Genomic DNA, 17,627 nt, shown 5'->3' with positions numbered 1-17,627 from the left:
GTAAAACATGAAGGAACATGTAAGAACGTGTATTTGATACATTTAGCTGCCATCATTACATTAGACCTGACGAATAAATAAAAATCATGACAGTATGGTATATCACAGTGTTTTAAAGTACCTTTCTGGCCCTTGGTTCCGTTGAACCCTGGGAAACCTGGATATCCATTGAGACCCCTAAAGCCTTTCGGTCCAGGAGCCCCCAAAGGGCCGGTCTTCCCTTTGTTGCCAGGATAGCCATCTTGGCCAGGAAATCCAGGCAAACCTGAGTTGCAATACCACATGACATCTAAAAATCTGACAGCCTTTTTGTATTAATCTCTAAATATCTATATAGCATATATTTAAATGTAAATTTGATATAACACACTTAAAAAAAAATACATTCCAGTGTTGAAGGTAAGCTTTTTTTTTAACTATTAATATTAACACCATGATAATGGCATTTAATGTATTTTTTTTTAACAAATCCCCTCTCCCAGCCCCATATTCAGCAGCAGTTTTCAACTTTTTCAACTGATAATACTACAAAATATTTCTTGACCTAAAAATCTGTATATTAGAATGATTTCTGAAAGATCATGTGGCACTGAAGACTGTAGTCATGGCTGCTAAAAATCTAGCATTGCTTTACAGGAATTTATTAAGTTTTTTTTTTTTTACAGTATTACTCTATTTTGTAATATATAAAAGTGAGCAATGAGCATGACAGACTTCTTTCAAAATGGTAGTGTATACACTGTTAAGTTCCATCCTAACTGTAAAAATATGTACTAGTTAATCAAAATATTGCAGACCACAGTTAGTGATTTGTTTAAATGTCACATGTCACACTCTTTACCCTTTGCTCCAGGGCCTCCAGGGTTTCCACTGTCCCCTTTGAGTCCTGAAGGTCCCTGAAGGCCTGCGCGTCCCTGACAGCCTGGGATACCAGGCTTGCCACATTCTCCTTTGACTCCAATGCCTTGAAATCCCACCACCCCAGGGGGTCCTTTCTCACCAGGGCAGCCTGACACAGAAAAATGACATTATTATGAGAACAATCTCAACAAGCTTCTGTTCATACAGTGGTCTCTACTCACCTCTCAGTCCAGTGAAGCCTGGTGGTCCTGGTTTGCCAGGTGGACCAGCTTGTCCTTTGTCACACCGCTCTGGTCCCACACCTGGGTAACCAGGTGCTCCTGGTGTACCATCCTTTCCTTTTTCCCCTTTTCTACCAGGAAGTCCATGAACTCCAGATGCACCTGCAGAAAAAGTCAGTTAATATTGATGGACTTTGTAGGATATTTTCAGATCCAAAACCTTTATTTAATAACCAGTAAAAGCTATTTTCTTTTTTTTGCAAGATATTATTCAAGCCTTGATGTCTCAATATAGTACCTTGCAATCCATTTGGTCCAGGAGGTCCAGGGACACCTTTAGGACCCTGATATCCCTGAATCCCACTTGGCCCCTTCGGTCCTGGGGCCCCTATAATAGAGTTTCCTAAAGACCCTTTCAGACCTTGGGGTCCACGATTACCAGGTGTGCCAGGTGAGCCACTAGAACTGATTCCATCTGGGCCAGTCTCACCTGGATCTCCTAATAATCCAACCGGACCTGCGGACGAGATTGCAGGGATATTAGATTTTTGCAATACTTTTCCAACTTGACAAGCTCTAGTCGAGTTGATATATCATGTTGATATAGAATAATTGATAAATGCATGTTGAATAGAATCAATGAGGGTTTATCCAAAGATTAAACATTCATTAAGTTGAACAGAAATGTTTTTAAATACACCAAAACCTTAAATTACTACCTTGAAGTCCTGCCAACCCACTATTGCCAGGGTCTCCAATCTCTCCCTTGGGACCATCTGGTCCAATTTGTCCTATGCATCCTGGATTTCCAAGCTTACCTATCTCACCTGAAAGAAAACATGAAGGTTTTGGTCATATACTGTATCTGATAACAGTCATCAGTGCTACGATACTTCTACTTTAAGAATTGGGTCCCTTTCAAATCATATTTTAAGAGTCCAAAACAGGCTTCATTAGCTCAATACATATTTTCCAACAAAACTAGGTCTGACTAATTATTATTCCATGTTTTTTCTTGATAAGTAGAACACATTTGAAATTAGAGAAATTAAAAGAAAATTAATTGCAGGTTTACAGTTATTTCTCTTTTTTGTCTAAACTACGTTATAATCTGTCAAAGGAATCATCATTCAAGTACTGGTTACGTATTGTACCGGCACGGTTGGATCATTTTTAACCCAAAAAAGTTACGGACTGCAGCTTTAACATTAAAACACTTTTACAATACTCAGTTCCTCTTATTGCTCTATAATACTCTTATTCCTTCAGTTGTATCATTACATTTTTGCAAAAAACTGAGAGAACTCTCATTCTTTCATTTAGAAATTATTTCAATATATATTTACCTTTACAACCTGGCATTCCTTTAGAACCTGGGGGTCCAGGTATGGCAGGTGCAGAGGGCAGGGTATCACCTATCCAAAAAAAAGCCCCCAGAAATTCACACTGACCTCAAACATTTGATATCATTAACAGATTTTAACATCCTCCATTTGCCATGTTTTCAACAAATTGTAATTATAGTATAAAAAAAATAAAAAAAACCTTAATCAGCTTGCTGATAGCCTTACCTTGAACACCTTTAGAACCAGGGGGTCCCATCTGGCCTTGAGGTCCTGCTTCCCCTGGTTCCCCCCGTTGCCCAACTGACCCCATCATATTCGGGCCAGGAGGACCAGTTGGACCCATGTGGCCTTTTACACCAGCAGTTCCTGGACACCCTCGGTCACCCAGCGGACCAATAACACTATCTCCCTGGAAAATAAAAAAATTAATTAATTGATGGTAAATTACTATACAAATAAATCATTCTATATATATATATATATATATATATATATATATATATATATATATATATATATATATATATATATATATATATACACATATATATATATATATATATATATATATATATATATATACACACACACAGGGATTAAGTGGAGGCTAAACGCACGTAAACGGCGTTTACGCACCTCCCAAAATTCAGAAATCGCGTTTACCCACCTCCAAAGTGCGTTTATCCACCTCTAAATTGAGTTTATCCACCTCTAAATATCCTACAGTTCCTATGACATTTTAAATTAAGCTTATGTCATTTTATGTTCATTATTAGTTTCATAGGTTGTTTGTTGTTAAAGATGAATTCTTTCATATTGCGCTGTAACTTGTCAGTGTTGACCAATGCTTGCGGTGTTGCCAGTAGAAGTGGGAAGTTCGGATCATTTTACTGACTCGGATCTTTGAGTCTCGTTCAGCAAAATGAACTAATCTTTTCTCTTCCCGTCTCTATGAGACTGACAGGAAGAATAAAAGTCTCGGACCTCACCTGTCGATTCAGAACCCATATGTTGTGTAATGCGCATGTGCATTCCATAGACAGTAAAAGAAAAAGCTAAACCTGTATCAAGGACTTTAAAATGTGTCATTGATCAATTATATGAAAGACAAAAGTAAAGAAAATATTTGATTCCAGCTTGTTAAATGTGAATATGTTCTAGTGTCTTCTCTCCTCTGAGACAGTCAACTGAATATTTTTGAGTTGTGGACAAAACGAGACATTTGAGGACCATTCCTGGGCACTTGGGGAAACACTGATCCACATTTTTCTGACATATTATAGACCAAACAACTAACCGATTATTTGAGAAAATATTCAACAGATTAATTGACTATGAAAATAATCCCAAACCCCTAATCATTACGAACAAGTGCATTGCATTGGAACCCCTGGATATAAGCCTCCCTCTCTATTCCTCTTTAAAAAATTGTTCTCTCTGTTTTTTCATTTAGTAAACTTTATAGATTTCAACTTTATTATTCCTTCTTGAGTCTCTTTAACAAGAACTTAGATTAATGTATGAATTGAATAGTGATTGTGTGACCTATATGAGGGAAAACCAGTGATACCCTTGGTAGTAATATCAAATGATAGCCTATAGGGATGTCATCAGGATACACATACACCGGTAGGCAGTGGCCCACCTTACCGTGACCACATGCACGTGTTCTTTTTATTGATTACAGGGGGTTAAATTAGATATGTACAATATATAAATACAGGAGCACCTCAAGGATGCGTTTTGTCTCCCATATTTTCTGTATATACAATGAGATGCAAATGCAGAGTACAGATTATAAACTGTATAAATATGCAGAAGATTGCATGATATGCATTGGCTGCACTGTTATGGGAGAATTGTGTTGATTATGAATATGAAGGGCATGTTTTGAAATGAGAGAAATGGGGTAAAGCAAGTCTTCTACTGATAAAACCCCTACAGAAATGATGTTAGGTGATCAACCAGTGGAAATTGTGAAGGTTTTTATGTTTTGGGAACTATGATTGATTGTAAACTAAAATTGTATCTACAGGAAAGCAAATCAGATGTTATATTTGCTATGGAAATTGAGAAATATTTTTTACAAAGAGTTCATATTAGTTTAATTGAAAGTGTTTTAGGGTATAATATAACGGCTTTTGTTTGTGCGAATCAAATCTATAAATAAAGTCAAATTGATTTATGATTGATCAGCTGTATGATATGGTAGTTAGGAGGAATGTTTTCGCTATTAGTGGAGATACAACACATGCTCAAAACGATTCCTTCGAATTGTTACCATCTGGACGCCATTATAGGACACTGTAGGCAACTAAAGCAATATATAAACAAACCGTTGTGTCATAAACGCAAATTTTCTACTTTAATATATTTTAAAATTTTATCCCTGTGATGTTAATGCTGAATCTTCAGTAGCCATTACTCCAGTCTTCAGTTTTACATGCTAATCAGAAATCATTGAATGCACGGTAGTATGTACAGTACCACTGCACAACTATATATGACTTTTTTAAAATTGTAATTAATTTTATAATTGTTCACGTCTTACCAGAGATCCAGGATCTCCAGGGGCACCCATCTTCCCATCAGCACCTTTCCTCCCATTAAACCCTGGTTTTCCAAATGGTCCAACAGATCCCGTGTCACCTTTGTCCCCTTTAACAATTCAAAAAGTTCTGATAACTGCATGTCAGTTGTATGTAAAATAAAGATGATAGATTTGATCATTAAAAAAAAATCAGAAGTAACAAAACTTAAAATCAGAATTCTGACAATGTTTACGAAAAAAAAAAGTTTTATTATAATTTCATTATCAGGCATTTGACATTATATCTGTTCATGCTGCATTATAATATAGAACCTATTCTTAGATATTAGACCATTTTGGATGAGTCTTAAAATGAACAAAAAATTAATTAATTAAATAAATTAACTGCGAATATACTTCACCCTTTATGCTGATCATCCTAAATTCTCCTTTCTCTCCTTTAAGCCCTCTGACACCTGTGAAGCCTCTGGGACCCTGAGAAACAACAAGAGACATGCACACACACACAAAAAGATGTGTAATTACACATACAAGCTGAATACAAAAATATTGAATTTCAACCAGGTTTACGTACAGTTGCACCTCTCCCACCCATCTCTCCGATGGGTCCGATATCACCAGGAGGACCCCGGAACCCTTTTTGCCCTGGATCACCAGTGATACCCTGAGGACCTGGGGGGCCAGGATCGCCAGGTAGATCACCAAGGGGGTCACATGCACATCCCCCATCAGGACCTGAAAGGAAACACAAAGAATATAAGCACATGCGCTTACACTTGGTTTGAAAAGAAGCACCCTTTTGCCGCCTCCTAATGGACACTGATACACACTACACATAACTTCACAGCTGGGACAAAAAAATCAGCACCACGGACAGCACCAGAAAGAGATCCACAAAAAAGAATTTGAACAATTAATCACATCAAAAAATGTATGATTAATATTTTATAACAAAATACAAATACAAATTTTAAGCAAAACATTAACAAGTAACAAGTAATATACACTTTCTGGTTAAACTGACTTAAAGGTTTTGGCTAAGAATTCTTTAATGGTTTTGAAATACGTCTCTTACGATGCATTTATTTCAGTATTGTGTTATATTTATTAGTCTTTTTTAAATAACAATTTAAAATAGTTTTTATTTTTATTTTATTTTGATACATTTTAAAATGTAATTTATTTTTGTGATGCCAGATCTGATTTCTCAGCAGCCATTACTCTAGTCTTCAGGGTCACATGATCCTTCAGAAATCTAATATGCTGATTTGATGCTCAATAAATAATTATCACTATTATCAAATGTTTTAATTATATTTAATTAAATTAAATTATTATTTTAACAGTTGCTCATTTTTGTGGAAACGGTAATGGATTTCTTTCAGAATATATTGCTGAAAAAAAACAAAAAACTGCCTTTATTAAAAACAGAAAATATACTGTCACTTCCGATCAATGTATTGCAGTATTAATTTCTTAAAAAAAAAAATCTTACTGACCCAAATCCCAAACCTTTGAACGAATAACAAATAATCAAAGTTTTAGAAAAAATTAAAAGTTCTAAGGTTAGTTCCTGTTTGTTGCTACATCATGTAGAGACATTCTCTCTGTTTAAATCTAGATTAAAGACACATCTCTTTGGCCAAGCATCCAAATAATGCATCTCATAATCCTGTACTGCATTTATATCTGTTCAGATGCACCTTATTATTCCTTAGCTTGGATTGAACAAATATTTTTGCTTTGTTGGAACAGCAGCTACACTAAATATGGTCTTTACTCTTTTCTCTGTTACTGCCATGGGATACTAGGAATTACACAATCTTCAGTCTGGATCCATCCCTTACAAAGACCTGAGATGACCGAACACCTGAGATGAGATGATCCACTAAATATGTACATCAATTTGACAGTTACCACTGACAAGCAACTGCTAAATATATTATTAAAATCTGAATTGTCTGTAAAGCTGCTTTGCTACGATCTGTATCTTGCAAAGTGCTATACTAAAAACTTGAATTGAAAGATTTAATTGAAAAAAATACTGCATCGTTTGCAGAGACCACTCATATTTTGAATCTTATAGAATGACATTCACACATGTATATTAATCTTTATATAAATATAAGATTATATGTCAATGTATGAAAACTCACCTTTTCTCCCCCAAACACCTTTTATTCCAGGAGGCCCTCTTTTCCCAACCTGCCCGGGATCTCCACGCTCTCCAGGCAGGCAATAGTAACCTGTATCACAGGCAGTTATTCTCATCACAGTGTATTAGCTGTATTTCTTTAGAATGATAGCTCTTAAAATTAAATGCCTTATGTATCTAAGTATTATGTTACATGTATAAAGATGTTGGATAAATTCATGTAGCATGTGACTGTCAAAACATAATGCTCACCACAAACTGTTCACTCGACACACATGACGAGACAAATGTTGACACCGTAACAGGATGGACATGCACACAAAGACAACATGCAAGCAGGCAAACAACAAGATGACATGCTTGAAGACCATAAAATAACTTCAGTGATGATGCACACCCATCGACATTATCAATAATGTCAACAGAATGAGACATAGGTTAGTGTGTCTACACTAAACACGCAAAATGTTTTATTAATATTAATAACAAATTAAACAAAAAGATAAAAAATTACAAAAGACATCTTAATGAAAAAAGGCAATTATGAAAAGTAAACAAAAGCATTATTGGAACTAAGTAAACACATGCTCTAAAATATGTCTAATTATAAAGACTTATGGTTTTCATTTCTTGCCTCTAACATGCATTTATACAAGTATGTACAGATACTTTGATGTGACTCAATCACATCAATTCGTCAGAGCTGGTTAAAACAGACAATAGAAAATGTAACAATTTGAGGGGGGAAATCCACATCCACTTACCAGGATTACCAGGAATTCCTGTCTGTCCTTTGGATCCAGGAGGGCCAGGTTTTCCAGGTTCCCCTAAAGGAAGATAGATTATATTACAAAACCAAGATCTATTCGCTCTCGTTTTTGACATTTAAATTGTGAAAAAAAAAAAACAAACAAAAAAAAAAACGGTACACTACAGTACGCACCTTTTCAGAAAGGTTTTTAATTGTGTTTAATTATTTAATTTTTGTTTAAAGAAAGGACATATGAAGTTGATTAAAGGCCTAAGAAAAGACATTCCTAATGTTAAGAACTTGTATTTTTAAATAAATGCTGCTCTTTGAACTTTGAATCCTAAAACAAATCTATAAAAAACTGATTTCTTGAGTAGCAAATCAGTATAAAAGACCAATTATATATATATATATATTAGTGCTGTCTATCCAATCCAAAATAAAAGTTTTTCTTCATATAATGTGTGTGTGTGTGTACAGTGTATATTTCTTATGTATATACAAATACTCACACATACAACACAATATATACATTTACATACACACATACATGCATACATATCCCCACTTCAGATATTAAAGATTTAATATTATTTTCCATTCAACAGCAGATTTCTGAATAAGATTATGAATAAATACACCACTTACAGCTTTTGAGTTCCTCAGATCCCACTAATGACTATGACATTTACATAATTATATATATATATATATATATATATATATATATATATATATATATGCTTAAAGCCAAAAACAGTGATGTAAATGTACCTTAAGTTCAAAATGAGAAAAAATTCCAGCTTTTTACGATTGCCACTAACAATTCAGTCACACAAATAATACAATGACTCAAATCATTATAACGTCTAGGAAAATTTATATTGAAAATATTTTGGTAAGCAAAAATAAAAAAAATCTAAAACATTACCATAGTTTAAGTATGACCCATATAATTTTCCTGGGTCACCTTTTTCTCCTTTGAAACCATTAAGACCATGCAAACCAGATTCCCCCACTGAACCTAAAAGCACAGCAGTGTAAGAAAAATAATCAAGAAAAGAAAGGAAAATATACACCAAGACATCAAAGAATGTCAAAAAAAAAATAAAAAAATTCAAAGGTTTACTTCACCCAAAAATGAAAATTAGCCGGTGTTTTACTCACCCTCGAGGCATCCTCGGTGTATATGACTTTCTTTTTTTAGACGAATTCAGTCGGAGTTCTATAAAAGATTGTCATGGCTATTCAAAGCTCTGTCATTGCAGTCAGCAGGTGTTACAGTTGATCAGTCCACAAGCGGTCAAATAAAGTGTGCACATCCATAATAAAACATGCCTCACACGTTTATAGAAACAAAGGACTTGTTTCTTTACAAATTGTGCTTCTAATTCATTGTTTTGTTCTCTCTCTGCATTCGTCACTAATCACGCAACGCTGACATACTATATAAATATATTTATATATATATTTTTTTACATTACTTTATACATTTTGCTGACGCTTTTATCCAAAGTGACTTACAATTGTTATATATGTCAGAGGTTGCACGCCTCTGGAGCAACTAGGGGTTAAGTGTCTTGCTCAGGGACACATTGGTGTTTCACAGTGGATTTGAACCCGGGTCTCTCACACCAAAGGCATTTGTCTTATCCACTGCGCACTTAATAACTTACAAAAACACAGGCACGCAACTGCAACACCCGATGACTGCAACGATAGAACTTGGAACAGCCAGGACAATTTTTTATAGAAATCCGATTGAATTCGTCTAAAAGAGGAAAGTCATATACACATAGGATGCCTCGAGGGTGAGTAAAACACAGGCTAATTTTCATTTTTGGGTGAACTAACCCTTTAAGATATTTCAGACCTATTATAGATGCTCCAGGATCACCAGGGGGTCCAGGTATACCCATTGACCCTCTATTCCCAGGAGGTCCAGCTAAACCAGGAATTCCACGATCTCCAGGTAGTCCTGGAAAAAAAAAAAATCACAAGCTTTTATAAAACACAAATTTAAAAAACGTTTTAAATTAAATATCATATTTATATACGTATATTATATTATAGATTTGACATATAGAAATACAATGATATATAAAACCTCTCAAAACCAAAATCCGAAACATTGAATATAAAGAATTCATTCGAAACAATCTTCATGGTAAATACTGTACCTAACCACAGACAGTACAGTACATTTCACATGTCTCTGGGTTTGATAATGTTAACTCCATTACCAATCATATTGTTGTAATAGGTTTTTGGGTTTCCTTTAGGTCCGGGGTCTCCTGGGTAGCCCTGTTACACATTCACAGCAGCAGTGTCAGCAAGCAAATGACAATATACTGCAAGTAGATTACTCTTACTAAATAATTTTTTTTTCATACAATGTCTAGTGAGTGTGTGCCTGACCTGTGACCCTGGGTTGCCATATAGACCAGGGAGACCATTTTCCCCTAGTGCCCCCTGTATATGTAAAGAAACATAACATCAGAAGTGACAAACAGTATAATTCAACAAACCTATCATATCAAGAGAAACAAATCATTATTAATGGTCAATTATGAATGATTAAAAAGTGTACCTTAAGTCCTGGAAAGCCAATTATTCCTGGATATCCAGGTGGGCCCTAATAAAAAAAAAAAAAAAATACAACAACATGTATAACTGGAAAAGTAAAAGGATGGAGTAAAGTATTTTGGTTATTAAATTTGTTTTCTTACTTTTTAAAAATTAACTCATACTTGCATAATCTGAATATGTGAAATGCAAGGAATTCAATACTTAATACAGATAATTTAATTGGTTATTTTGGAATGTTTTGAATGGTTGGTTTGGAATTCTATGATTGTTTGTTTTGACAATCGAGTGTTATAACAGTTGGTTTAAGGTGTTATGTTCGTTTGGGTTGTGGTGTCGGTTTGTAGTGGATCAACTGATATGAAAACTAGTGAGTAATCTTACTCTGTTACCAGGTAAACCAATTATGCCTTTCTCTCCTTTTTCAGCTGGAAACCCTTCAAAACCCTGAGAAACACAAAAATGAATGTAAAACCACATTAATGGGCTTCAGCTAACACAGGTCACATATCAGGGCTTGCTATGTTAGTTTAGAAGTTATTAGGACTAATACATTTAAATAAATATGCAGAAATATTCACCTTTGGGCCAGGTGGTCCACAAATTCCTTTCTGACCTTTCCTCCCCTACAAAAAAATTATAAAATTCCACCATCATTTTCTCCTTGGAAGCTGCATGGTGTCCTAAAAAGCTGAAAACTTATTGGGATGTTTTACCTTTTCGCCTTTTACATAGTCTTCTGGGTTGGGCTCCACATATTCAAAAGGACCTGGTTCACCCTGTTCCCCCTGTTCCCCCTAAAAGAGAATCAAGATGATGTTGTTAAACACAAATTCAAGTATGAAATAAAGCCAGTACTGCCACGTGTGTTATTTACCTCAACTCCTTTTGGTCCAGGCAGTGATCTTCCTGGGTCTCCCTATGGACAAATGAACAAAATATCATTTAAAATAATAGAAAACGGCTTCATATTATGCACAGGCAACAGAAGAACAAGCTGAAGTGCATGTTAAATGAAAGACGCTAGAAGTCAAGGGCTGCTGCACTCAAAGATTTTCCGATTTTCAAATCTGAGCTAATAAACTGTAAACTTCAGATGGAGAAACTTCATAGTTTCATGGGCATGCACTTGCAAAACTCACTGGTAGGCCTCTTTGACCTGGTATTCCTTGTAAGCCCTATAATTAGAAAAAACAAAAACAAAAAAACATTAAATTTAATACAAATATTATTTAAAAGTATATTTTTGCTGAGCATAATATATTATTTTCAAAAACATTTTACTGATACTTTGAATTTTGAAAATAAAAAAACCTGAATACATACATCATTTTATTATTATACATATAATAATAATATGGATGAATAAAAAATGGTGCTGAGTATTTAAAGAGTAAAAGTTTTTCTCACCATATACCCATCAGACCCCATTCGTCCTGGTGGACCTTGTGGGCCAGTGACCCCTTTTAGCCCCTTTATGCACATTAAAACACAGACACACACAAACAAAACAAACCTAACTAATAAATAAAACTGCACTTAAGTAATACATTATAGCTTACATAAGGACTTTTGCATAAGGTGTTTTTTCACTTAGTACATACTTCTGGTCCATGTATTCCACGTAGTCCATCGGCACCCTATGTGTGAGGAAAACAGAATCGTTGAGTATAAAAAGATGATTATAAAGTATCTCTAAATAAGACAATAAAACTACAAAAGTATTTCACTGTTTAAGAAATCAGCTTTTATATTTGCTTTTATATGACACAACGCTGCTCAACCTCCGGACTGCATGCAGAATATAGTCAGTAGTAATAAAATATAAACCCATAAACTCATTTTTTGGAATTATACATACAGGTGTCCCAGGAAGGAACTGTATCCTTGTAAACGGGTCTCCTTTGGCTCCTTTTAACCCAGGTAGTCCCTGAAACAAGCGCAAAAAAAAAAAAAAAGAAGGAGTCATGGACTTCATTTACTGCAGGATTGAAACCACTGAAAGAGCCCAGTCAACAAAAAAGATTAATTACAAATTGCTTATAACATGTCTCATACCATTGGTCCCGGGAAGCCAGGCTGTCCTGTCTCACCATTCAACCCACGCTGCCCCCTGGTTCCATTACAGCCATCCTTCCCTGGAAGCCCTGGAAGACCACCAGGCCCTGGATGACCCTGGATAATTATTGGAAATATTTCAGGAAATGAAATAAAATATATAATAATTAGGGCTGTCAATATATAAAAATATTTGAACATGATTTATCGAATGATTTTCATGAGTTAATTCATGATTAATCGCACTTAATAACTTAATTTGTATAGGTTCAAAAATGTATTTTAAATTAATGCTTTTAAATTTTTCAATAGGTTATAGATGCTTTCCATCTATAACCTATTATAGATGGAAAACACTTACAGGCACTCCATCTAATCCAGCATAGCCTTGATCTCCTTGAAAGCCCTAACACAAAAGAATGCAACAGAATGAAAGTCCTTGTATTGAGCTTTCGAAGAATTGTTTGTGGGTGAGTGTGTATTTCTATGTACTTGGTCTCCTTTTGGGCCAGAGAGTCCAGGCATGCCTATGAGTCCACGTTGACCCTTTTCGCCATTAAGTCCTTGGGGGCCAGGCAAACCTGGAAGCCCCTGCATGCCCTGCGGACCTAACACACCAGGATTCCCCTAGAAAAAAAATAGCAACAGAATAATATAATAATATTAAAGTAATAGGTACAGTTTTTCTGAGTATTTCGATTGGCAGGGATTATTACTAAAATATAATCATATTAATAAATATGAACATAATATTTTAAGCAATATTCATAATCACAATATAACTTTTATATTATCTTTGTAATGAAAACTAAGAACAGATGCAAAAAAAAAAACAAAAAAAAAAACAGCAGAACAGAGAAAGAAACAAACAGGCCTAAATGCTTTCTAAATGTTTTCTATTTCATATATTTTTCACTTTTTTTTGTCTGTAGCTAAAAAAAATCCCGTGCAGATTCTGATTCATTTGGCCAGCATGGGTCATGCACACGCACACAGACACACAGACACAGACACACACACATGCATGTATTTATATGTTTGAAAGTTCTTTTGAACTTTCTATTCACAGAATCTTTTGAAAATGTGTCACAGTATCCACAAAAATATTAAGCAGCACAATGAAATATAACAATGAAAAACATAAGAAATCAGCATATTAGAATGAAAAATTTCTGAAAGATCACGTGACACTAAAGACTGGCACAAAGGAAGCTGAAAATGCAACTTTGCATCACAGGAATAAATTACATTTATTTTAAACTAAGTAATATTTGACAATTTTACAGTCATGCAGCATTGAGGAGCATGAGAGTCTTTCAAAACCACTGTAAAATCTTACCGACCCCAAACTTTTCAACAGTACTGTATTTTTACAAAATCACCACAAGGGTGTGACAAAACGTCAAGAACATTTTACATTCACAGTACTGTTGTGTGTCACCAGATGCTGCTCTAGGCTTGAGTGTGATTGGTTACTGATGTTAGCTCTCAAATTGTTTGAGTGATTCTTCAGTGAGGTTAAGTGCTTGCTTTCTTTTCTTTCTGGTAAGTAGCTGTGTTGTATAAAGACTTTTTATATGTAACAGTATATAATTGCATGTACTATATAAAAACAACTGATTGCATCACATCTAAATACTGCTATAAATATAAATATATATATACATATATATATATATAAAAAGGATGAGGCAAAGAAAAAAAAAACTACATACACTTGCATGAGAAAGAATTAGTGAATGAGTGACTGGAATGGCCTAAAAGAGCTTTGACTGAAACAACACACTGACGGGAACTAAGAGAAACACACACACACACACACACACACACATACACGGGAACAGCAGTGGAACACTGGTTTTAGCAGTGTTTACATGCACAGCAAAAATCCTTTTAAAAACTACAGTGGCAAACATAAAATTTTGGACTGAATGCAGTCCATGCGGGGAGACATCCTCTCTTCAAGTTCACTCTGCTAAACAGCCTCCCTAAATGGGAGGAAAGAATCATGTTAATTGCAGGTTTTTCCCACAGCTGGTTTGTGACAGTTTCAGTTTTAGAGCACTTTTAATTAAAATACCAGGAACGATTCTCTCTTCTTCTCTTACTCTGGTCACTGTCTTTAGCTGACAAAGCAAAAAGGATTTAATCCTTTATTTACGCAAACACACAGGAATGTGTTTTTTAATGACCTGTAAGACATTGGATTTGACTTTGATCAGACACAATAGCAAAGCACTGACAGGGCAAGTCAATGAGTAAAAAACTACAGAATAAATTGTAAATGTGTTTGCTCAAAACTTTGCAGAAATGCACACTATTGCACAAAGTTAAATTCAGAGAAATTAAAAAAAAAACCAAAAAACTTTTATTAAAAGTATTATTATTTAAAAGTGACCATAAAGTCTTTTATAATGTTACAAAACGTGTAGTTCAAATAAATGCTGTTATTTTGAACTTTATAAAGCTACAACATTCATCTTCATATAACTTTTAAGTTTACTTACTAAACAAAAAAGACCTACATCATATTCTACTTGACTTTGTGATGTGAAACAAGTATGATAGTATGAGTGTGTGTTAAGCAGCATGCATTTAGTGGTTGTGACAGAGGTAGATCATTGTGTGTTAAGGGTGTTCACAGTCTTTCAGGGAAAGCAGTGACTGTGATAATTAGTAAAGACCCACTAGATTCCCTCAGCAACACACACACACACATCCATACACCTCTGGTTTACAATTAGGGCTTGCACAGCAAAACACAGCTGTCCAAACCATCACACACAACTCCTGAACCATATAGACATGTATTCACATGTAATACTCATCAATAGAGCTATTCAGGTTGTTGTACTAAAATAAAAAAAATAAATTAAAAAAAATTGCATTTTCATCACAACGTCACAAAATATTTGCAAATAAAGGACCGTTTCCATTCATTGAGTCAAAGAGAACAAATTTGTCACTTCCTGATAAACTGGCACTAAATTTCACTAAAGACACGTATGGGACAAGCCACTAAATATAAAAATTTTTCATATATGATAAATTACTTGTTCCTCACAGGGAGCAGACAAAATAATAAATGCTGTCACTGCTTTCAAAGGTGGATGTCTGCTGTTTTTAATGTAGTCATGTAAGACAATTATTCAGACTTACAGACTTTGCTCAGGCATTCCCGAATGACCCAAAAACATTTCAGATGCTGTGGAATGAGATAGTTCTGCTGGTTAGTCAAGTTATCCTATCCTATGTTTGTATCATGTTTTTTCTCATGGTATAAAAAGTCTATCCTACTAAATTGTGCGCATAAGCTTTTATGCACATTTTAGAATTTAATCTTTGTGTTTTATCCTGCATGTATAATATTCTAAAATGCGCATAAAAAATAGGTGTATGAAAACATAGCTAATGATGTCATTATGTCAGACTGAGTTCGACTTATTGGACTACGCCATCTAGAGTTTCATCACAGAACTTTGGATTGGCTGCATTCCGTAACTTGTTTTGGTAAAAAATTATCCAAAATCAATATTTGAGCAAGTACATAACCCGCCAGTGATCAAAACTATCACTTTACTTTAGCCCGATTCACAACGGTTAGTTTATAATAATGTTTTCTAATTTGAGTGGTATGGGTAGGCATTTTTGCAGAAAATTCGAGCATGCTGCAGCATCATTACATCACGTCGGTAAACCAGGAAGATGTCCCAGGTACTTGGCTTCCGCATGTGAGGATCCTGCAGGTGGCGTATCGTTTATAGCTTTTTCTCACAGCAGCTAGAATTATTAAATGTAGCAGATTGTAATCCAAAAAGGATTTCACGTTTATAAAACACGTGAATGAAATAAAATTTAATTCCAGTTTTACAGATAGCATGGGATTACACAATATTTGTATTTTAAAGACAAGCAGTTGGAAGGAAGCATAATTAGTAGGGCCGGGAATTTAACGCGTTAATTGAGATGAATTAATTACACAAAAAATAACGCGTTAACTAAGATGAATTAATTACAAAAAAAAATTCCCGCATTTTTAATAACTTATTTTTGCACCGCGGAACGTTTCTCACGGGATGAGTTTCAGCGGACTGATTAAACTGAAGCACCAACTAGTGTTCGCATATCACTGCAGCACATCGAGCCTCAAGTATCACATCAAGCAAAACATATAGCAGCTAGCGTGGACTTTACACTTTATGTTGAACTATGTATTATTTTGTTGGTGCAACAGTTTATGTTGAACTCTTTATTGTTTTGGCCAAGGTTATTGAGAGTTGGACTTAGTATGTAATGGCCTCTGAAGCAACAGAGAGATGTTTTCTAATAGTCAGTGTTTCCAATGTTCTGAATGTAATTGACAGTATTGTGTTTTACTTAAAAAACACTTTACAGAAGGTTCCAGCACCTATAAGCTTCCTGAATTTCTGAAATGTACTATTTCTAAATTATTTCTAAATATGTTATTGCTACACTTAATGGCAAAAATTGCACTGGTCTGCTAGACTTGGTTGAACAAAAATAAACAATATTTTGTTGCTTAAGCTTATGTATTCAGTCCTTATTCAATGGTATACTATAAATCAATGTTAAAAAAAATTTACTTCTCACTGTTATCAGGTCAAATATTTATATGCGATTAAAATGCGATTAATTTTGATTAATTAATTACAAAGCCTCTAATTAATTAGATTATTTTTTTTAATCGAGTCCCGGCCCTAATAATTAGCTGTTTTGGTAAAAATTATTTTGGGTGCACTCTATTTTACAGTATGTGTACTTACATGCACTCACAGTGTACCTACCTAAGAAAGTTCTGGTAATATAAGGTAACTACATGGGGTAGGGATAGTGTAATGTGGGAGGTATGACAACAGAGTTGAGGATCCAAATGCATATTTTATTTAACAAGAGCATGGTCAAAACAGGCAGGGTCAAACAACAGAAAACATTTACAATCCAGGGCGAGACAAAAGAGTAATCCGATAAACAGTCCAAGGTCAAAAAAACAAGAAGGCAAGGCAAGGTAAGGCAAGGAAACACAGAGACTCGGAACATGGTAAAGGCTAAACAATAATCAGCAATGTGTGTGTGGATG

At 34.8% G+C, this 17,627-nt stretch overlaps 1 protein-coding gene across 3 annotated transcripts in view; it reads right to left on the bottom strand.

Annotated features, from left to right (window-relative positions):
- The window catches only part of col4a4 (collagen, type IV, alpha 4), a 58,834-nt gene that overhangs the window by 7,945 nt on the left and 33,262 nt on the right, over positions 1 to 17,627 (bottom strand). For 2 of the 3 annotated variants that reach the window (XM_026282094.1, XM_026282093.1), the window contains exons 5-33: positions 13,022 to 13,156; positions 12,891 to 12,935; positions 12,530 to 12,646; positions 12,333 to 12,401; positions 12,076 to 12,111; positions 11,882 to 11,944; positions 11,614 to 11,649; positions 11,349 to 11,390; positions 11,188 to 11,268; positions 11,053 to 11,097; positions 10,856 to 10,918; positions 10,476 to 10,520; positions 10,304 to 10,357; positions 10,129 to 10,189; positions 9,759 to 9,863; positions 8,817 to 8,909; positions 7,899 to 7,961; positions 7,387 to 7,392; positions 7,136 to 7,225; positions 5,554 to 5,714; positions 5,381 to 5,453; positions 4,980 to 5,086; positions 2,654 to 2,837; positions 2,429 to 2,497; positions 1,802 to 1,909; positions 1,381 to 1,599; positions 1,083 to 1,244; positions 842 to 1,009; positions 122 to 265 (exon numbers count right to left, since the gene is read on the bottom strand). In XM_026282094.1, the coding sequence (XP_026137879.1) occupies positions 122 to 265; positions 842 to 1,009; positions 1,083 to 1,244; positions 1,381 to 1,599; positions 1,802 to 1,909; positions 2,429 to 2,497; positions 2,654 to 2,837; positions 4,980 to 5,086; positions 5,381 to 5,453; positions 5,554 to 5,714; positions 7,136 to 7,225; positions 7,387 to 7,392; positions 7,899 to 7,961; positions 8,817 to 8,909; positions 9,759 to 9,863; positions 10,129 to 10,189; positions 10,304 to 10,357; positions 10,476 to 10,520; positions 10,856 to 10,918; positions 11,053 to 11,097; positions 11,188 to 11,268; positions 11,349 to 11,390; positions 11,614 to 11,649; positions 11,882 to 11,944; positions 12,076 to 12,111; positions 12,333 to 12,401; positions 12,530 to 12,646; positions 12,891 to 12,935; positions 13,022 to 13,156 (2,644 nt within the window). The remainder of the gene's footprint in view (positions 1 to 121; positions 266 to 841; positions 1,010 to 1,082; positions 1,245 to 1,380; positions 1,600 to 1,801; positions 1,910 to 2,428; positions 2,498 to 2,653; positions 2,838 to 4,979; positions 5,087 to 5,380; positions 5,454 to 5,553; positions 5,715 to 7,135; positions 7,226 to 7,386; positions 7,393 to 7,898; positions 7,962 to 8,816; positions 8,910 to 9,758; positions 9,864 to 10,128; positions 10,190 to 10,303; positions 10,358 to 10,475; positions 10,521 to 10,855; positions 10,919 to 11,052; positions 11,098 to 11,187; positions 11,269 to 11,348; positions 11,391 to 11,613; positions 11,650 to 11,881; positions 11,945 to 12,075; positions 12,112 to 12,332; positions 12,402 to 12,529; positions 12,647 to 12,890; positions 12,936 to 13,021; positions 13,157 to 17,627) is intronic. The other variant, XM_026282095.1, reaches the window with a different exon arrangement.

This window comes from Carassius auratus, chromosome 15, assembly GCF_003368295.1.
Source record: "Carassius auratus strain Wakin chromosome 15, ASM336829v1, whole genome shotgun sequence".
NCBI lineage: Eukaryota > Metazoa > Chordata > Actinopteri > Cypriniformes > Cyprinidae > Carassius > Carassius auratus.
This window is presented reverse-complemented; position numbering and strand designations above follow the sequence as displayed.